Here is a 22,888-nt window from a genome sequence, read left to right as displayed (position 1 = left end):
TTACAAAGAAAAAGTGTGTTGTAACTTGGTTGGTAGAGGTTTCTGTTCATAGTTGGCTAGCTTCAAGATGGTGCGTCATGGTGGAGGGGCATCACACAGGAGAAACAGCACGTGGCCAGCAGGACAGGAAGAAGTCAGCAAGCAGGAAGCCAAGGCAGTAGTAGCAGAAGCAGCGAGCAAGGAGTTCGAAGCATCTCTCTTTTATCTCTTCAGGCTCCCAGCCTTTTGGATGGTGCCACTGACATCCAGGGTGTGCCTTCTGGTATTCATACCCATAACTATGCTTAACTAATCAGTGGACTAATTTAGTAAATGCACCCCAATCCTAGAATCACCCAATTTAATCCTAGCATTGTACACCCTAGAACCAGCTACATCTGAAAAGCCTCTGAGTGAGTGAGGCTTTGTGAATAACATTTCTCATCACATGACAATGGAGTTCTAGACTTTCCTTAGTCCTATAATTGTCAATTTCATGAAGGAAATCTTTTTTATTTTACCTTTTTTTTTTTTTTAAGATTTGGAGTCATTAATTAAAACTTACACCAGAAGTTTTATATGAGAGTACTTACACGGAATCTGTCTAATCTCATCTTAATGTAAATAATGAGCCTCAAATAATTTTAGTGACTTATCCAATATCTTGCAGTCAGTTATTAATACAGTTTAATTTTCTAATTTCATAATCCACATTTCTTATTCTAACATGTTCATGGTTCAACTTTTAGCATCCTACTCTAATACATTTTTTAACCTAGATGAAACAAAGTGGTTGATTAAACTCTGTTATTTGTGCTTGAGGGAAGATTGGCAGTATGCATACCTTTTAAACATAAAACTAAAAAATTCCCAGTATGGAAAATTAGCCCTTTTGTGAGATTAAATGTCCACTTCTGAGTCAGAAAGTGACCATGCAATGTTTATATAGTGCGAAATATATATGATTGGAAAATATCAAAGTTAAGTCAGCATGAATTTAAATTTCATTGTTCCCTCTCTTTCTCGTAATTTAAATTATAAACTCTGCAATAAAATTATGACTGTAAAGTGCTTGCTGTATCTACTTTTTTCAAAAAACTAAAAAACCTTAATTTTCATGCACTGAAAAAAATAAACATGTCTGTAACTTTGAAACAACTCACTACTGTTTTCAGCCTATCTGTTTGTGTATAGTTAATTTGAATGTTATTGATCATTTTCTATTTCTGTTTTGAGAAGTTAAATCATATGACTGTGTGACTGATGTCACCAAAATATTTTGTCAAAATAATACTTATATCATGAAGGCAGGATTGTTAAGATTTTCAGGTTTTCTATGATTAGCAATTACTAAAAAAATTTTCCTTCATTTTAAAATAAATCCAATTTACAGAATAGTTTTAAGAACAACACAGAGAACTTCCATAACAACTTTACCAAGATTCATTAATATTTTCTCAAACTGTGCTGTAAAACTTTCTCTTGAATAAATTTCAGCCACCATACTTTCTTTTTAAACCCCTAAATTTTATGTATTAAGACAACTGTTCATTTACACAGTGAATAGCTATAGTGTAATGATCCAAAACAGCAAATTTAACACTAACAGAATACCACAGATTTCTTGTTTTTTAAAAATTGAATAATTGCCGCAACAAGGTGTTTATAGAAAAATCTCTTACTGGGTTTGGACATGAAATTCTAGGTTTGTCAGTCTTTTTTTTTTTTTTTTTTTTTTTTTTTAAATATTTTATGACACTGACATCTTTGCAGTGTTTAGGCCAGCTATTTTGTAGGATATTTCTCAATTTGTGTTTGATGTTTATGCATAAGTTTTAGCTGTGCATTTTAGACAAGAATGAAGGCACTCAGATTGCTTTTTCTCATAACTAAAAATGTGCATTTCAGTCACTTGATTAAAGTGGTGTTTACAAGTTTTTCCAATGAGTTTACCTTTTTCACATAGGGATTAGTAAATCCTTAGCAAGGGAAATCAGTGCATGTAGAGATCCTGTTTCATATCAAACTTTTACCCACCAACTTGACTTTCTCTTAAAAAATCTAATAAGGAATATTTTTGATGTCTCTCAATTTATAGAAGGTACTAAACAAATCATGTTCCATGGAACAAACATTTAATGATTTTTGCCATCTTTTTGTAATACAGAGATGGTAATAATTAAGCATTTCTAAAGTTTACACTGCCTGGAATACAAGATGGAGCTTTGGTTCTCTGCTATTCAAGAGACACTGATGTGTTTAGAGCAGAATTGCTGCTTCTCTGTTTTTCCTGTATGACCTCAGGGTTTGCTCTTTCACTTTACTTTTTCTCTCTTCCGTTTTTGTTCTTTTTGCTTTGAATTTTTAGAAACAACATGTTATTTTTTCTTTTGAAATATAGTTGTGTTATACTATCTTAATAAGATACTTGAAAAACCCTCTTTACAACATATTAGTATAAAAAACAATAAAAGAGAAAGAAAGATTTACATTTGGCCTGTTTAAAAACATGTTTTCATTTTTTCTTGAGAATCAATTCTTGAGTCATCAGTCTCTGAAAAGAGAAAATTTTATAACCTTGCACTGCATAATAATATTGTAGGCCAGTGATGGGCCACATATTTGGTAGAGGTCTTATGAAGGTATAATAGACTGAAAAGTCCCCATGTTCTAGAGCTGCCTTAGACATCCATCATGTAGTTGTAGCACAACACAGTACTGTCACATACTATCCAGGGGATGTTTGTTTAACCACACTTACAGTGCTGTCAACTGTATTAAATATAACATGCACTCTTGGACCATATGAAATATTTTATAGTGATGCTAAATTATTTTATTATACTTTTAATCACTTTAGAGCGTGCTTATAAACATACATAGACTATATATATGGATAATAGTGTGTTATCTTATACCTACAGCAATTTCATACATCTTGTGTTTAACACATCCCTTGGTAGCTTTAAGGGACCCCATCTAAAGGACTTTGGACATCTAGGTTGGGTAAATATGCTCTGTGGTGTTCATACAACAATAAAACTGCTTCCATTTCTCAGAGTGTAAATGACACTCTGAGAAGGCTCTAGTGTGTTAGTGGATAACACAACTCTGATTTTTAGGAAGCTTTGCTGCTTTTTATCTTCCTATCCTTTTAAAAATTATTTAGTCTTTGAAATATTTTTCAGTTTTCCTGCTGTCCCAAGGACAAAGGCAGCCATCATATATTATATGTAATATTTCGAAGTACTATATCTCCTGAAGCATTTGGGGGGCATGTATAGTATAGTATTTGAGCATCAAGTACCATCTGCCAGACATACTATATTATGGTGACTGCATATCTCTTACTATTTAACAAGGCGATAACAAATATTCAGTGCTGCATTTTTGCTCGTTTGTAAGTTTTTGTTTTTGAGATAGGGTGTTGCTACATAACCCAGGCTGGTCTGAAATTTGCTATGTAGCTGAGGCTAACTGTAACTCAAAATCCTCTTGCCTCAGCCTCCTGAGTGCAGAGAATTTGAATGCTGGAATTATAGGCAGGTACCATCATACAAATTACAAATATCTAGTGCTCATGAAGAAAGAAACAATGCTGGAGAGGAAGAAGGAACTTTTGGAAGACTATACTAGACAATATTACAAATGCGCCTTCCATAATCTTTTAAAATAACTAAATATTCTAACACTTGCTACAAAATGATGATGTGTCTCTTACTAAAAACTATCACAAGAAATTCTCCCTTTATCTCAGCTTGCATAAGGTGTCTGCCACATTATGGTCAGTAGCAGTGGTTTCTACTCTGGGGATATTTCAAAGAAGAAATTTTAAGATTGTCAAGGATGTAGCTCTATACCTTGAACATTTCCTCCCATGTGTAGCTCAGGAGACTACACAGGATTTTGCATTTTGAGCACAAATACAATGGCATCTATATCCAGTAACAGAGCAAATAAGTCTGACTCATGTAACTTTATTGTGCTAATAGTACATATCTAGTATTAATTGTCTTTGACTATGTAGGTTGATTTTAGAACATATCGAGCAGGAAAACTATGACCTAGATCACCACCATCCCCCAGTGCTCTGCCATTTAGAAGGGTGAAAGAGAGAGAGAGAGAATTTTTAAAAGGTAGCTGATGCATTCATCTTTTAGGTTTCTATTATTTTGTGGTAGATTCCTCTAAAGGCTGTCAGTGAATACAGTTGTTAAGGTAATAAGCCCAGTGATCTGCCTCTCCCAATCAGTTTCTTCCTCCCAACACATTCAGCTGTGAAGTCTTCATGAGCCTTTTGGGAGACATGTTAGACTTAAACCATACTAGTCCACCCTGGTCCTCCAAAGACTCAGTGTTCATCTTATGCAAAATGCATTTAGTCCATCTCTAAGAGTCACCCAAGTCTTAACAATTTTAACAATTTCAGCATCACTGAAAAGTCCAGCTTCAAACTGTCCTCTGAGACTTACGGTAAAATTATGTCTTTAGGCCTCTGTAAAAATGTAAAAGAAACTTAAATACTTCCAATATACAGTGACAGTGGTATAGGATAAATATTCTCATTAAAAATGGGAAGAATAGGGAGATATGAAGGAATCAGACAAAGATAGACTGAAACTCATCAAGACAAACAGCAAATCTTTTAACTCTATGCCCAGGTACCTATGGCTAGATTTGGTGAGATGGGAGCTCCAAAGGACTTGAGCAGTCCCACTCTGGTGATTTGGCTGGTTGCAGCCCACATGGCCTCTGTGTTGGGCTGGTTCCATTCACTGCCTGTAGCTTTCCTGAACAGATGCTCCACATTTCTTACATCACTACCTTACTGGGGTCCCTATCGTTGGCTTTACTCTCACAGCTGTATGCATCAATCTCTGAGGGCCCATTAGCAGGAATTGTGATCTTATCTTATAGTTTTGTATCGTTTCTGGTCCATTTGTAGCAAAGAACCCAATAACAGTACCAGTTTTCTGAATTAGACATTTTCCCTTTGCTGGAAAAAAATATTCAACAATGTCAATTTCAAAGAGGAGAAGTGTATTTTGACTTACAGTTTTCAGAGGAGTCATTCCTTGATTGTTTGGCTCTGGGAATGGCTGAGAAAACCTGCTCACTCAGTGGCAACCAGACAGCAGAAAGAGAGACAGAGGGAGGGAAGACAAACAAACAAAAACAACAGCAACAAAACAAACATCACCAGAAGAAGGGAACAAGAATATAGCTTTCTAGGTCATATCTTCCATTTGGGCTATATCTCCCAACAGCATATTTGTCTGTGTTCCCATGATCCAGTTATCTTCTAAAAGCCTCATGAAAATTTTAGGAAATATTTTAGATCTAAACAATTATATAAATGAAACTCAAAGCATCTAACTTTGATTCATATCACTTCATAGTTGATTTTAAGTCCTTACCCAAAAAGTTGTTAAGTATTGTCTCTGTTTTGCTTCTTGTTGGACAGGAACTATCAGTGAACATACATACCTATTGATCTTACATTCACCATCATCTCTGTCAGTGTATACTGAGAAGGGAAGCATTGATGCATATTATTATGATATTGACTTACAGTTGCAGTTGTTCCATAACTTCAATAAAAACATATTGAAGTTTCCCCATACATAGTAGATAGAGCAGGTAACTTTTCTTTTTTAGCAACACAGTTTTCTCAAACTTGACCATTCACGATGTTTAAAGTACATTCTTGTATTTTCTTGCTATCTTACATGTCCCAAAGGTAATCGACATTCAGGGCACCTGAAGCATATTGGTTCCTACTAGTAAATCAGCACAAATGACCAGATTTACTAGATATTCAAAAGCATGGAACAAGGCCTTCATGAAAGATGCCACAGCATTAATAAGATTTTACTGATAGGTTTTAAGTGGTAATGGGTAAAAATGCATAGATCATAGGTTTCCTACAGTCATAGTCTTTGATGAGAAGCTATAATGAATGAGAAAGGAGATGAGTAGTGTTGGTACATGGTTTGCATGAATACATTAGAATAAAGGCCAAACAAAACTACTTAGGGATTTAGAAGGTAGCAGTTTCTGAATGCAAATTTTACCAACTTTGCAGTTTGATCTAGACTTGCTTTTGTTTTTATCTTGTGCTCACGTGCACTCATTGTAACAGTGCTATATGTCAGGGATGTAGATAGTGTGTTACCTGACTGGTAAGCTCAATGGGGACTAGAAGCTGTGTTTCTGATTACTCATTATTTCAAGATCATTTATAAACCTAATTGAATTTTTGGCACAGTGTAGTGAGGCAAATTCTAATGATATGACAGCAGGCATTGTTTATTCATCCCTAAAAAATTTGTGCATATAGCTTATTTTGCCAAAGAGCTTTTACTCTGCCCATCTATCTACCCTACCCTCCCTGGTTATTCAAGATGTATTTCTAAAATGGTAACCATAAAATTGATAAAGAAACAAAGTAAGTCACAGAAGTTAATGTTACTCATTCACCTTTTAAAAATAGCTGTCAAAATTTGAAGTCACTAACCTTTTATTTGTATATATAATATAACTGTATAATTTGGCATGCCCAAGTAGAAGATAGAGTACATTCATCGGGGGTGAAAATCTCCTGCTTCCCCAAAAGACCCAAGAGAAGAAGAATACACGCTCCAGAGGTTTTCTTTCCTGTGTAGTAGTTCCTTAGAATATCTCATGCTCAGTTAATATAGGAGTGAATAGACTATTGTTTGAGACTGAAACTGATATTTGTATAGAAAATAACATTTAGTTTTTACCAGTGAAGTCTGCCTTTGTAACTCATAATTTAAGCTTAATTTTGGGATTTCCTATTTTCTGCTTTCTTGTCTTCCAGCTTCTTCCTCTACTTCAACCAGTAAGCTTGTGTCAAGATTGCATTTTTAGCTGATAGTTGTATCCTAAGATAGTCCCTCATGGGCTGAGAGACACTTCCTCAAACTACTCATGACATGCTAGAGAACATAGATGGACATACACCTGAGCTTAGGCTTAAAGGATAAGTAAGAGTATTTGGATAGGAAGTAGAAAAAGTACAGAAGGAAGAACAATTGAGGAAGTATGAACTAGGGCTTGTAAGTCATTTTGTAGGATAGAAATAAAGACATCTTGTGTGAGAGGTTGTAGAACAGTTATTAGACAATAAAAAGAGGCTCCTTTATTAAGTGTTTTTGGGTACGTGCCTGAGAAGTTTTTCATATTGAAGGCTTGTTATGGCTTATGTCTAGATGTTCCCCCTAAAGCTTCATGCAATCATAGATGGACTTTATCAGAGGTGGCTGGATCTAGAATGTATAACGCTGGAATAGTGCAGTGCTAGACTCAAGGGTCCTAGGATTAAGGATGTGAGTGCTCCCTCCTCCAAGTAGTCTGATATGATGTAAGGGATACAAAGAGCTGTGGTCATCTCTTGTTGTTTTGCTACTTTCTGCCTACCATGAACTGCTCCTCCGCTGCAATGCCTGTCTGCCACGCTACCCTGCTTTGGAGCCAGCTGATTATGGACTAAAACTTTTATAAACGATGAACTAAATAAACCTTTTCTCCTTTAACTTGGCGTGTCAAGTACTTTGCCTTAGCAATGAGAAAAGTAACTAAAACAAAGTTGTAGACAGATGATCAAAGCTGGGGAGTAACATATGCTGCTTTTTTAAGAGAACATTCTGGCAGCTCTTTTAAAAGTTAAAGTATGAGTGAGTTGTGAAGCTTGGTGGTAGAAGATGTGTAGAAGTGATTCTGCTGTAATTCCAGAGAGACACAATGGAATACATGACGTAGTAGTGGGGAGATTGTGGATTCGATATGGAAAGTTGGCAAGGCGTTGGTCCAGAATGATTGGATAGTTGCCTGAATTTGGTGCCATTCACTTGATCAGGAGAGTGGAGAAGACTGCGATCTGTTTTCAGACTACTTTTTGATGTTTAATAGAAATGAGACCAATAGTTTGTGTTTAAAGAGCTTAGCAAAAAGTGAGTTGTACATAGGCTCTGTAAGCCTTCACCTTCACCTGATACTTGAGGCATGAAAATGCACTGACTCATGAATAGGGGGTAGAGTTTTTCTTATCTTGAAATGGAAGATAAATGAGTCTGTCTTTGCCCTATTTACTCTGAAATTAAAGGATGCTTGGGAAGTCACCTAGGTCAAAGGCCATTAAGGGAGCCTGAATGCTCTCACAATGACATATAAAGACAAGAATTCGGTAGAGGCTTCAGGGAAAGGTGTACTGATTTCATTATGTGTCTTTATGTTAGGATGCAAAGTTACTTTTCTTTTGCTGGTTGTAATGCTCAGCTTTATTGTGTTTCTGAATTGTCAGAAAAGATTCATTTTCATTCAGTATTAGGTAATTTAATTATGTTGATTTAATAAATTTTTACATTGTTAAAGGATAATTTTACATATGCTAGACTGTCTTAGGATGTCAAGGCCACATGCAGGATGTGAGTGTTGACAGTGGGAGTTCAGGTGATTGTTTTGTTGTCAGGATTGTGTTTGGGGACTTGGTAACAATGAGATAGGAAATTGAGTTTTATCTTTCTGATCATGTAAACTAGGCTTCTGAGAAGCCATGTTTTCTCCTAATTATACTAAGTATTTCTTAATTTTTCAGTAGGAGGTAAAAAAGTTGAGAACTGAGTGATTTTTGTTGTTCCACATCTTTTTGTAATTATGTGAGATGATTGAGATATTGCATAATATTTTATGAGCACTTGGTATGGTGTTAGTTGTGGGCATCACTATGGATGCAGGAGAGTTTGGATGTCTCAAGCTGTGTGGAAGAAAAGTAGTTAACAAGCTTTGTTTTCTGGAGAAGAATCTTAAACATTCTTTAAGTGGTTCTGTGAACCGGAACTGATTCAACCTATGGCCTGAAGATAAGACCAAAAGAGTTTAGCTGTTAGTATTTTAAAATGATTGTGTTTTCTGTTGGGACATACTCTGTTGGGATTGGGAAAGTTTTTTTTTTTTTTTTTTTTTTTTTTTTTTTTTATGTTGTTTGTCATGTGTTGTGAAGAGAATGTTTCTCATATTGACATAGCACTACTTTATGTGATATAAGACCTCACAGAAAGGGCTGAAAGAAGTTCTTTACCTCATTTCATAAGAAAGGATTTTTAACAGCTGAACAGTGTGGAAAACTGGCCCATAGTTTTTATGACCAGATCTGGATTTTGAAAAGATCAGGGATGAGAGGTATAACATATGGAACTTATTTGGGAAGTAATTCTTAGTTATGACTAAGAGCCTGTACTCAAATGCCTGGGAAAGTTTAAAAGAAAATCTTTGCAAAATAAATCATATCTCTTGTTTGCAAAATTGTAGGACTTAGATAACTTTTGGTTATTCATGAACTTCTGTAGTTCTCTATTAAAGTTCTAAAGTTTTTTCTTTTAATTACCTTTTCCTGGTTTTATTTTTAACAACACAGTGATTCAATTTGCTGGCTTATTCAATTAAGGAATTATTTATTTAAAAAGATTATTTTCTCTTCCCTTTAGCTCCCGGAGATCCTTATTCAAGCAGACACTACAAGGGTAGTTTATAGTAAAGATATACTGTTTGTGTGTATTAGCTTCTGGTACTGTTTTTTCTTAACTATACAAGTTCCAATTACAAAGTTTCCTGTGTTTATTTATATCAAGATAGTATGTGACATAAACATCCCATATAAGTGTTCTTCCAGGGAAAGTGAACTATGGCAAGGCCTTAGTACTGTGATGAAGTTTCTGAATGAATATCTTTTCTTCCCTAATTTCCCAAACTTCAATTGATAGGTATATGCGGGACAGATAGTCCCACTTTAAGTGAAAAACTGTAGAGATCTCTTTCTAATCTTACCCAGGATCTCAGAAAACTATCACTTAGATTCTTAATCTTTTTTGTTTTTTGGTCTTTTTCCTTTTTATCGGTACCGGGGATCGAACTCAGGACTGCCTGCTTTCAAGGCAGGTACTCATGCCGCTGAGCTAAATACCCAGCCCCTATCACTTAGATTCTTGAAACAGAAACTATATCAATACAGAGTAGAGGCTTAGTGTTGCTATGGAAGTTCAGAAATCTGAAAACCTTATTTTGTATAAAATTAAGTGTAAATAAGTACAAAAATATTTGTTGTTTTGAATATTGAAATAGATATGTTATGTTGGAAATTTACAAGTCATTAGTTACTTAATTAAAATAAATGCTTTAATAGCTAGATAAAAGAGAAAGCATTTTAAACCTATTTTTGTGGCTTAAAACTCTAAGTAAATATGTGTTTGGCTCCAGGCAATGTTGTGTTAAGAAGTTAGCTAATGGTACTGAGGTATGAGTATGTGTCTGCAATTCTGAAAAACCTAATTTGTAGTATTTACTGATCACTTGGTGTAAAGATGTGCCTAAAGTTCTTTGATCCACTGTCATGGTGCATCAGCACATTACTAGCTCCTAGCCTATAAGCCTGATTTCCCTTAATTACTCCCTGTATTGGGTTAGTCTTTTGTTTTCTTTGTATGCATCTTTGCCCGTAATTTTTTTTCTTTCCTCTCCTCTTCACCCTCATCCTCATTTTATTAATCCAAAAGTGAAATAAGCAATTCAAGAAATTGCATATGCATTGAGATTATTTTCAAACTTTATTAAGGTTTTAACAATCTGCCATTATGTAAATACTCAGCAATTGTGGTTAAATATATAAGCATCTATCTACTTGAATGTAATTATTATAAAATAACTATAACTGGGAATTTACTTAATGAATTTTTTTTCTTTTTAAATTTGCAAAGGCTATCAGTTTTACTTAAATTTATAAATGAACAATTTAAAACAGATGAATAATTCTAATTTCTCCAAACTCTTTGTGATGAACATCAAAAGATTAAAGCAGTACCTGCAAGAAGAACTGGTATGGGGAGGGATGAAGATGGAGTACTACATAAAATTGACACAAACCAGTTTGCTGAAATTTTCTCCTCTTGTCTTACCATACAAAACCACTTATACTTCCTCTTAGGGGATAAAATGTGAAATAAGAAATATTTGTAAAGCTGTACTTAGCTCATCCCAGGATATATGGTGTCTCAGATTCTAGTGTTTCGGAGTGGGTTTTGAGCATGAGGGTGTTTCTGTATAGGAAGTATGTCTTTGGACACTTTCTATAATATTAACAAACAGGAGCATCACTGGAATCTATTAGTGGTAATGCCACCAGAGGCACACAAGTCCTGCAGATCCTGCCAGATCCAGAGGAAACCAGCTAAAGTCATCTTACCAGTGTATAAGAATATTTATATCTAGGCAAATACAGGAGTAATTATTTAGCCCATTTAGGAGAAACAACTAGGAGAGCAGTATTTCTTAAATCTACCCTTAAGGCTCTGAATTTTATAGATTTAACATATTTCCTTTAAGGTTTTTAAAGGCCTATAAAGCCTATAAATGTGCATTTCCTAATGCATATACCTTTGTTGGAAAGTTGGAAGAAAAGTATTAAAGTGAATGTGTTTGTCAGGTATTTGGAGTAATTATTTTCACTAGCTTTTAAGACGTCAATTTTAATATGACCTTTCATATATCTTTTATTTATAACTGGAAAGCAGGTTGACTTTTTCTTCTTGTTTTTTTTTAACCTCCATTATTTTAGAGTTATAAATAAGTACTAATTAGGACAGCAATAAGCAGACACAAGCTTGTAAGGAGGCAGTATGCTCTGGTTAGATCTGATATTTAAAAATATTCTGAGAGTACTTATATGCTTTAAAAATACTCTTAGTTAGGGCCAGGGATATAGCTTAGCAGCATAAGTACCTGCCTGGCAAGCGCAAGGTCATGAGTTTGATCGCCAGTACCAAAAAACAAACAAAACAAAACAAAAAACACCACCTTTTCGTTTAAACTCCTGTTAGAGATTGTTAGGTAAAAAGGAACAAAGCAAAAATAGTTTTAAGAACAATAAAAAAGGTAAGATAAATGATAGCTTTTTGATTCACATAACTCAATACTTAACAGAATTTTATTTGGTGAAGTTAATGACATTATTAAATCATAGACTATGACATACTTCAATCTGCTTCCTTCTCTTGCTGTTTCCACCTGATACTGTCAAAGTGATCAGTTCCTTCTTGGTTGAATGGGTTTCTGTTTCTCTACCTTAGGAGAATAGATGGCTTTTATTAAAGTGCAAACTGTAATTTGACTTATGTTTGGGATGGTCCTATGTGCTCGAAGCATAGAGGATTGTTTGCTGTTTTGTTCCTAGTCATTGTTTTTGTCCTGTTAAGCCTTTATCCAGCTTGTGGTAGTGAAACTTTATACTCTTATACTCAAAAGTAGCAACTTCATAAGTCATTTTGAAAAATACTATGTATGTGCATAACTGGCCTGCTTTATAAAATGAACTTGATAGGAAGCAGTTAATGTTTTTATGTTTGGTGATAAACTCTTATGATCATTTGTCATAAATTTAAAAATTTAATCTTAATAAGCATACTATGAGATGATATAATTTTATCATTTTTATTATACCAAAAAGGGAACAGACTTAGTGTGAGTAAATTGACCAAGATTGCATAGATGTTAGGGTATAAAACGAAAATTGTTTAAATTCAAATTAGGATATTCTCTTGGAGAGTATACTATTTCATTTATTTTCTGAAGAAGCAGATTCACTTACTATGATTCTCCAGAATCTTAAATTTTCCCCAGTATATTCCCAGTGTATATGAGAAAGTTATTACTAATAAAAATAGAGAAAAATGTAAGTAATATTAAATGTGAGTCAGACTTGGATCTAAACAGGTGAGCTCCAATAAGGTGTGGTTGGTAGTAGAACAAAATCTTAAAAGTGTAGAGATGAACAAACAAATCCTGAGGTGATGAGTTACAAAATAGCAGCTAAGTGGAAAATTGTGGTATCCAGACAGCTGTGCATGGCAGTTTTTGGTTGTTTTTTTCAATGAAGATAGAATTGTTGTAGTAAATTAGTTACATTAAAGGATGTAAAGTAAAATGTGTTTAATATTTGACTGCTAGTTATTATATAACTCTAACCCTCTTCTACACCTGAGTTTTGTCCTTTCAGTTCTAATTTAGAACTGCTATGGATTTGGTTTTCCTAGAAAAGCACTGTTACATAGCTGCAGAAAGTTAATTTGATCAGTACCTGGCAAGAGGCCCCAGTTTAACCCTCTACCTCCCATGCTTTGGCAGACATTCTTTCTGAGAAGCTATTAAGGAAGAAGATTTGAGACAAAGCAGAAGAGAGATGCTTCCTTGTAATCTCAAATTAAATTCTGATGTCATTTTTCTCAATTGAGAATACTACTAGGAAAATAATCCATATTAAATAGGAGGTTTTTTTCTAGTTGTCTTCTGCAGTGATTATTTTCAGTCCTCCCTTTACCGAATACCAATATAGTCTTTCTCCTTTATAGGAATTAGTTGTGTTGACATCTTGATAGGAAATTACTATCTATGTTTTCTTATTTGTAAACTGTATAGTCTGTTGTAGCCTTCTTGAGCAACTAATTTAAGCAAATGCTGAAAACACCAAGTTACAGCCCAAGCCCTGAAGCAACTACCTTCGAAGGTACCATAAAATATGATTATATATTTTTTACAACTTGGAGGCAGAGAATTACAGTAGTTCTATCCTAGTGTTGTGAAGGAAGTTTCAGGATTCATCAGTGATGAGCTCTGAGTGCTAACAACAGTGCTGAATTTTAGCCAGATCTTAGTAAAGGAATAGAAAGAGGTCAGGGAAAATAGCCCTTTATTCTGTTGCTACTTTGATGAGCAAGTTGTGATAAGGTTCTCAGCACTGAAAAGCAAGCACTAAAATTCTACAGGACGGCACTTGAAAATCCATGGTGTGTAAGGAAGTTTTGTCATGTATATGTGTAGAAAAACAAACCAAACATATTTGGAGAAACATTTTTCAAACCACATAAAAGCATTTCTGCTGTTCCTTTTGAGTGATTTATGAGCACTCTCTTGTGGCTGTTTATTAGAACCGCTTGAAACCGCAAAAGAAAAGCAACAGGAAACTTGATTGCTGGTCTTAATGCAGCATACCCCACCATTAAAGTGTTTGCTGAGTAAACTCAAGGCTTTAAGGTACTCCCCCAAATTGTATCTGATTTGATTTTCTTCTATTGAAAAGAAGTGAAATTACTAGTAAAATTTTTAACTTTAAACATGGACCAATATAGAGACAAATTGTTCGACTTCTCTAGAGATGAGTTGTTTAAACCCAAATTTAGATAATTAGTAAGAATCATAAGTTAATTGCGCCTAACAAAATAAGACATTTTCAAAGCTTTGTTGTGGGCAATATCTAGCAAGAGAATTAAAATTGCTTTTGTATTTTTCCTAAAGCATTTTAGTAAGGTCATTCAAAGTCACACATTCCACAAATACTATGAGATCTAGAAGCTCCTGAACTCTGTAACTTGATTTTCCCTCCCAAATATTACCCTTCTGGGAAGAATTTCATTAAACCTGTTGTAAATCTGTAGAGAAAGTATTCCATGTAAGCCAAAATTCTGTTTCTCTGGATTTTTCTTAATTCTTGCAAGTTTTGTCAACAAAGCTGCACTGTAATTCTAGGTCTTTTCTACACTTTTTTTTTCTTCAGTGGTGTGGAGACTTGAAGGCAGGAATCGCTGAACCACATTTCTATCCCTTGTAATTAGGTAGGTAGGTAGGTAGGCAGGCAGAAAACATTCACTCGGTTCTTTGAAGACACTAGTATATATGGAGAGCCTGCATATGACAAATCTATGTAGCGATTTTTAAAAATATACTTGTTTCTTCTTTAATTTCTATAAATACCTTAATAAGTTTAGGAATGAAGTCTCTTGAGTATTTCGGTGCTGAGATTCAAATGAAGCTGAGTCTGCCTAAACTCAGCATTCAATTCTTTATACATTCCAGATGATTGTTTTTTATGTTCTTGACTTCATTCCTCCTATAAAAATCAACTTTACTCTGTGTAGAGTGAAGAAGTTAGTATAGTATTTGGCACATAGGTAGCACATAATGAATCCTTTGTGTTGTTATCTCTACCACACTTTGGTTTTTTTTTTTTTTTTTTCATCTTCAGTTTTTTCTGTTCAATACTTTTGCCATATCTTATTTTTTATTCCTCCAGTTTCACACTAGCAGAATGTGAATGGGGTAGGGGGACAAGTGCTCAACTAAAGAAAAACTAGAAAATATGGAAGCAGTAGAGACATGAATTAGTCTTTGTCCCAATAAGGTGCTTAATTATGCCATTTTCTTATGTCCTCCAGCTTTTGCTTTATTTTCAAGTCTTATTTATATGACAACTATACCGGCTAGCAGAACTAGGAATGTGCCAGGACTTAGTACATGGATCCTCCTCTCATTCTACTCTGTTTTGTAATCCCTAATATCGTACTTTAAAAACTCACATTTAAACTAGTCACAGTGGTGACATACCTGTAATCTGACCTGCTGGGGAGGCTAAGGCTGGATTGCAGGCTCAAGGCCGGCCTGGGAAGCTTAGTAAAACCATTCCTCAAAATTTAAGGGAGAAAACCCCCACAAAGGTCTGAGGACTTGCCTAGCATGAGTGAGAATCTCAGTTACTAGTATTGCAAATAAAGTGAAAAACAACTTTCATTCATATTGATTAGTTCTACTATTGTCAAAGGAGATTTTCTGACATAGTATTTCTTGGAGTTTTGCTAGGATATCAGATAATAAAAGATCCAAAATCAAATTCATCTTATTATTATTTTTTGTCTTTTCTGCAGACACATACTATCTCATTATACCAGTTCTGTGTGTGACAAGCAAGTTTCAGTGTCTGAAGCAGAAACCTTCTATCTCCTTTGATTCCTCTTTCTCTTGTAGTCAATCTGTCTACTCATGGGTCCTTGTTGTGTTTCCCATAGAATGCTCTTAAAATAATGTTGCAGGTACCTAATCTTGCATCTCTTTATTATTTTAGATTAAAGTTTTTCTAGAATTTCTTTTCTTTTTCTTTGTTTACAATGAAGTTTTGCTAAATTTTCCACTCTGGCCTTGAACTTTCAGTCTTCCTGTTTCAACCTTCCTGTTTCAACCATGGGTCGTGGCACTAAGACCCATGAGTGCCACGACCCATGTGGTTTCTGAGGTTCTTGGGGGTTAAGGACTGCAAGAGGATGAGAAAAATAAGAAGAGACAAAGCTGGAATCAGGGAGCCCTTTTCCTCCTGATGGGAGGAAAGGAACTGGCTCCTCACTGCAACTTAATGTCACGTGACACCCTGTTGTCATACAATCCACTGCTCAGATTGTCTTGGGGATAGATGTTCTCTGGGCTTAAGCAGCTTCTTCGCGTGGTTGCCTGGGCACTCTTCTTGGAATGTCATGCTCCAGCCTTGCATGGTGGTCAGTTTCCAGCTTCAAGGGCTCCCAACAGCTTGGATTAACAGTTGTGTCTAGGAAAAGGTTTAATATTATCCTTTTTTAGAGGCCAGCAGTAATTCCATAGTTACAGTTCTTTGCCTGGATTGTAGGTATAATCTGCCCCCTCCCCTGATTTTTACTCAGTTCAGTTGATCTTCCTGCTAATGGCAGTTTGTAGTCTTCTCAAGGTAATAACAAGAACAAAAAGTGCCTCTATTGAATCTACTGTAGACCAAACACTGTTTGGTGACCTTCGCATTCTTTTCCAAGTTTCTGTTTTATAAAACTGAAGGCACTTAATTTGGCAAGTGAATTTTTAGTCATTATTAACCCTGTGTGTGTGTGTGTGTGTGTGTGTGTGTGTGTGTGGTGTTATGGACTGAGCCCTGGAGGTTTACACTGAGCTATAATATCAGTGCTTTTGAGTTCTTATTTTGAGACAGGATCTTACTGAATCATTAACTCACCCAGACTGGGCTCCTATGCAACAGTCCTCCTGCTTCAGTCTCTCAAGAGTGCAGAGTACAATCTTATGCCACTACACTCAACTTCATGACTGACTCTTAGTAAGTGTGTTAAAGTGTTCTGCACTGTGCTCTATCTTCCCATATGACGTGCTTGCTTCTACCTCCTTACCCTTATTTATGATGTTCCCTGTATTTAGAATTATTTCCTTCAGTGTATCCAGTTATCAACCATCTAAATACTAGCTAGGCTTATTTAATTCTCATGCATCTCTCTTGTTGTCAAAATTCTAATGTATTTGTAAAGTGTCTGCAGTTTATCATGCAATTATTCTGGTCGTAATGTGGTGCATTTTTTAGTCTTCCCACAATTCAGCAGTACTTTACAACCACCCAGTATGGGTTGAGTGATTGCATTTATTTTTCCCGTTTCAAATAGAGTTTAACTTTCTGGAAAGTTTACCTCTCACTTTTATTTAGCTGCCCCCCACCCCTCTCTGCACTGCCATTGACACATAGATAAATATCCTCAGTGCTGGGATGTGGAGATCTCAAGCCATCTGTCTTTCAGGACTTTGAGAAAATACTTTCTGATACTGTGTATCTAGATATACCTAAATCAAAAGGGTAATACAGTAGATCCTGGCATAGGTGTGATTTGTAAATATCACATGAAGTATATAATCTACATATTTGGAAATTTAAAAAGCTGCCATTTTTATGTAGTTAGTATACAGAAGCCAGTGGACTATGCATTATACATTCATTATCTTTTAAGTCTTAGAAACCTAGTTGCTAGGTAAACGGGGCAGCTGGTTCCCTTAATGGTTCAGTGACATCCTCTAAGTGATGGAACCAGTCTAAATCCAGGCCCTCTCAATTTTGAATGCAAGTACTTATGCACTGTTATACCAGTCAGCCAGTCAGTCTTTTTTAGTCTCATTATTGTCAAGTTTTCACCACTTGAGAAATATAAATATCTTCATTTTAAGCTCACTAATTTTAAATACATTGGATCATGCTTGTGAAGTACTTAATGCAGTTTCAGGCAACAAGTATAAACTTTGAAGAAAGGGGTAATACTCATTATTGATACTTCTCCAAATTACACTAATGTGTTCATGATACTATCTTCCCCCAATGGCATCTTATAATTAAAGACGGAATCAGCTATTCCTTACTTCTCTAAAATCTCTCAGTGTGTGTGTGGGGGGGTATACACATGTATCTGTTTGGGCTCTATGAGGACAGGAGGGTTTATAAAGTGAGAATTAAAACTACTTTTTGACCCTCCCCAGTCATCTTTGCAGTGTACCTGAAGGCATGTCTGGCTCAGTCACAAGTGGGAATTAGATGATGGGCATCAGAAGTTTCTATATTTGGCTCTCACTGTCTTTGAGTAGAAATTGAGTGTTGATTTGCTCTGCATACTTTCACTTTTTGGACAGTCTGTAATATTTTTCTGCAGCTATGAGAATGCCAGGTTCATGGCAGGTGGCATTAACATTGAGGTTTTAATTTTTGTGTTTATCTGTGAATTTACATTACGGAATTTAAGAAATGAAGCTTGATTAGAGACAATAGAGAAAATGAAAACAATTTTATGTTGCATGATTTCAAACTTACAGAATTACATGATTTCAAACTTGGAGAAAAGTTTTAAGAATATTCTAAGAACTCCTATTTATTCTTTAACTTGTTTTAAAATAGGGTAATATGTTATTAAGGTAGGTTTTCCTTTTAACTTAGCATCTGCTCATTATAAAATAGTTAATATTCAGTTATCACAGTAGTGGAACAAATTGTTCATTGTGTCAACTGGGCCTCTTTTTTGCTGTCTAAAGATGATGGTTTTTAAAAATCAAGATTCGCTGTTAGCAAATGCCATTCCTTAAAATATGTGTCTTCTGTTTTTTTTTTTTTTTTTTTTTCCTGTTGCTCACATCTTGCACATCTTTAGAGTATTCTTAGAGGTTAATGTTTTTAAAAATATGTTTCAATTTGGAATATGGGGTTAGAGTATTTTTCATTGAAATGAAATCAGTTATTGTTTTGTTCAGGTTGAAAACAGGAGCACATTCACGAAAATCCCAAACATGCGGAATCTAATCAAATAGGAAAAAATGATCCGGTTTTATTTTGCAGCTGTGGAATTCTAGCATCTTAATGGCAGAATGAAAGAGTATTTGAATGGTTCAATTGTAAAATGATGCTCAAACTGGCAGTAGTACATCAGTGCAATTAAAGGTATTTGTAAACTGAACACCCAGTGTACTGTTTCTTAGTTAAATCTCCGGAGAACTTTAGACATTTTAACTGCGTTTTCACCAGAGTAAGAATTTATGTTCATATTATTCACATTATTGTTAGGATCAAGTGAAATATATGAAAACAGCTTACTTGTAATGCAGAAACATGCTACATACCATGAAGGTTTTTAGAAACAGACAAGAACAAAAACTATATCAATAACTTTAATAAGAGGAGCCATTTTGTCAATATTGTTGGCATGAAATTATGCAGAATTTAATATATGTGCATTTTTAATTTCAGATTCAAAATGCTAATGATGTACTAATTGCGCCACTTGAGAAATTTCGAAAAGAACAGATAGGTGCAGCAAAAGTAAGTGTTGCTTTTTATTACTCTTCAGATAGTCTCCTGATAATTAAAGATAACATACTTTCAGATGTTAACATTTTTGAAATTGGAATGACCTTCTAAATATTGTGTGTGTCATTTTAATGTTTTTTACACAGAGCCTATTACAAAGACTAGAATTCTTTTAAACATAAATGGTCTTATTCTTCTACTGAGTAGGGAAAATGTCTACCTCTTACAAGTTCCTTCCATCACAACAGTTGTAGGATATTAATTCTTTTAAAACAGGGTTAGATTATAATATTGTGAAAAGCTTTGTTCCTAATGTCTAAGTAAAATGAAAAGTAGACACAAGGAATATTGAAAATCTGGTCAATAATTACAAGAAAAATTTATTCTTTTTCATTGTAGTTTTAGAAATATTTCATTGGAAAATTGTTTATAGATCAATTAAATTTTCCCTCATCCTAATAACCTAAATTATTTACACACTGTTGCTTAGGTCCACTTTTTTGTTCACTTGGTCAACATCATGTAAGCGTAGGAAATTTAAGGTTCGATGCCAGAGCTCAGTGTGTCCCGACTTTCTGTTTTCAATTTCAGTTACCCATCCTCCCATCCCAGCAGTGCTGTTCATTGTGCTACAGTGTTATTTCTATTTATTTCTTCCTCTTTCTGACTGAAGTATCCCAATAACTTTCTCTTTGACACTATACCCTCATTGTAATCTCTTAGTAAAATTTTACCTTCTCTAATCATGTCATTCTTCCAGACGTAAAACTTTCAGTGGTTATCAGAGAATAGTTTCATCCTAATAATGAAACACACGTTGGCTATTTTCCAAATGTCAGTGCACTCCTACTACTGCTAGGCACAGTTACCTATGTACTGGTCTCTGTTTATGCCTTACTCTATCCATGTCTTTTCCAAACGTTCCCTGGAATATTTCTCATTCTCCACTTTTTAAAATCTTGCCTGCTCTTTGTTTGCTTCATGTTGCAGAATCTAAAAGAAATGTTCTTCACATAGGCCTTTCAAGACTGATTCTCTTTTTCTCTCATAGGATCCAGTAGTCCTTATATTTATTTCCTGTATAAGTAGTCACACGCTGTTGTGAATTAGAGTTTTATGTTGATTTTTTTCCTACTAATTGTGAATAATTTTCATGTCAAGAATTAAATCAGAGCTGTTTGTGTTCAGTAATCAGCAAATATTTATCAGTAATTTATTATCAATAAATCATTAATAGTCTGTCAGTAATTATTCAGTAATTCAGCAAAAATGATTGGCCCATATATGGTAAGAGATTACAGCAGTAAACAAGAAAGGCAGGATCTTTGTATTTATGTCACTTATTATCTTTCATGAAAAACGGACACTAAAGTACTTACAGATGCACTGAGGATTGTGATACAGAAGTGCCGGATGCTCTGTAAGTGTGTGATTAATGGTCCTTGTGCAGAAGATCCATAGATGCCTTCTACAGAAGTCTTATATAAGTAGAGACCTTAATAATGAGAAAGAAATACCTAGTAATGGAAATATCTCAGGAGAGAAAAAAAAAATCTGCTAAGTATTCCAGAAGAGGGAACAAAATATTTGTGAATAAAGGCCATCAAGGGAGAGAAAGATTCAGTTACATAACAAGAAAGATCTTGTAGGTATAGAGAACAGAGTCTCATGCAAGCAAAGGCCATACATACAGTTTCATATGTGGTCCATAGTATTTTACTCCTAAGGATGAAACAAAGGTAAGGAGAGTGATATTGCATTTATATTTATAAATGTCACTGTACGATGTCTGTGCTGCCGTGTCGTGCACAGATTGAGAGAGGCAAGGCTGCTTATGGGAAGATCAGTTTGGAGGCCGTTCAGTAATAGCTTTCAACTAGATAAGTGACAGAACCTCTGGAAAGGTCTCTCAGAGTAACCAGTAAGAGGTGGTCTGTATATTGAGGAATGGGAGGTTTCAGATCTCACCCCAGGGTTCCAGCCAGGTGGTTGTGAATCTGCTGAGACAGGCGATGTTTGTGTTTGGATGGCAAAGGTAGTGAGTTGAGGTTTTATTAATGAATGAATTTGAAGTTCCTTCAAGACCTCTAAGTGGAAACACTGAGCAAGCCAGCTTTTATTTAGATCTAATATACATTTGGGAATTCAGTCTTTCAGATATTTATTAAAGTGAGAGAAAATCAGATTTCCTTGGGGGAGGGGAAGAAAATGATGAATAGGACCTTTATAATTTGAAAACACTCTCAAAGTTTGATATTTGGAGAATGAAAAACAAGACAGAAAAGGAAATGGAGAAGGAAGGGACAAAGAAAGAAAAATACTTAAAATAATGTAATGTGTCTGTTTTTGAAAGAGGCTTCAAAAATAATAATAGCTGATTTTTATTGGGAGAAATATGGGTGCTACTTTCAATGAGCTGTTACATAATTTGTGATCTAATTAAATGTTCACAGTCTGCAAGGTGGCCATTAGTGTTCCACCTGCTTACAAGTGAGAAAATGATCAGCTTTCCCTGCAGATCACAGACCTGGAAAGGAAGAACAGACCTGAAATGAAGTCATGTTATATTTCACTTAGTTGATGATACTTCTGTGAAGTTGAATTAATGTACTTTCTGAAAACTTATTCTACAGGTCCAGAATATTCCAAGTTTTTTGACCATGTATAAAAAAGCAAATTCTGTTTGTGTGTATTCTCTTATCAGGAAGGTTTGGTGCCAGCTACCATTGCAAAGCAGGCAGTCGCGGTACCACTTTTATTTTATTTACATCCCAATTTAATGAGTAGACTAATCCAGAACATCCAACAGGATGGTATGCTTTTGCACGCTCACTGAAATACTCAGCTTGTGGTTAAGTAAAACCAATGAAGTCTTGAACATAAAGACTATTCCCTTGTCTGGTGATTGTGTGTATTTTATCTGTCTAAAGCTCTTAATACCAGCTGTTTTAAGCTGCTAATTTATATTTAGTAAGGTGAAAAGTGAATTAAAAACAGGCATTCTTTTCTAAAATATATGTATCTATAGGAAGCAAAAATACTTGAAAGTGTTTTATTTGTCTTTTATTCTTTTACCATCTGTTCATGTAGGTATTTTCTTACTCGGTACATAAAGTTAATTCTACAAATGATGTTCTGCTGCTTTGCACAGACTGTTCAGTGGAGGTTTTCCACAGGCCTTTTGGGGAGATAGCCAGCTGGGAGGACAAGACGGGGATTCGGTTAAGTGTAAAATGTTCCATTGCAGTCAGCGACCTCTCCAGCTTGTCTGCAGGACAACCAGAAATGGAAAGCGCTGAGTCAAGTGGCCCTTGCTGCAGAAACAGATGTGGCTATTTAACTGAAGTGGATAAAAATCCATAGCACAAACATTTCTTTGTCATATGCTTCATGGAGTTTTGAGATACGTGATACTGTGGTGAGGAA

At 35.1% G+C, this 22,888-nt stretch overlaps 1 protein-coding gene across 4 annotated transcripts in view; it reads left to right on the top strand.

The window, feature by feature from the left end:
* Arhgap42 (Rho GTPase activating protein 42) overlaps window positions 1-22,888 on the top strand; it is a 239,955-nt gene that overhangs the window by 122,926 nt on the left and 94,141 nt on the right. For 3 of the 4 annotated variants that reach the window (XM_063256193.1, XM_003472736.5, XM_063256191.1), the window contains exon 4: window positions 19,403-19,474. The exons of the other annotated variant lie outside the window; for it this stretch is intronic. In XM_063256193.1, coding sequence (XP_063112263.1) covers window positions 19,403-19,474 — 72 coding nt within the window. The remainder of the gene's footprint in view (window positions 1-19,402; window positions 19,475-22,888) is intronic. 4 annotated transcript variants of the gene reach the window in all.

Source organism: Cavia porcellus, unplaced genomic scaffold, assembly GCF_034190915.1.
Source record: "Cavia porcellus strain 051 isolate PalLab524CR breed Dunkin Hartley unplaced genomic scaffold, mCavPor4.1 scaffold_9, whole genome shotgun sequence".
Classification (NCBI taxonomy): domain Eukaryota; kingdom Metazoa; phylum Chordata; class Mammalia; order Rodentia; family Caviidae; genus Cavia; species Cavia porcellus.
The sequence above is the reverse complement of the archived record's forward strand: the minus strand, read 5'-3'. Positions and strand labels throughout refer to the sequence as shown.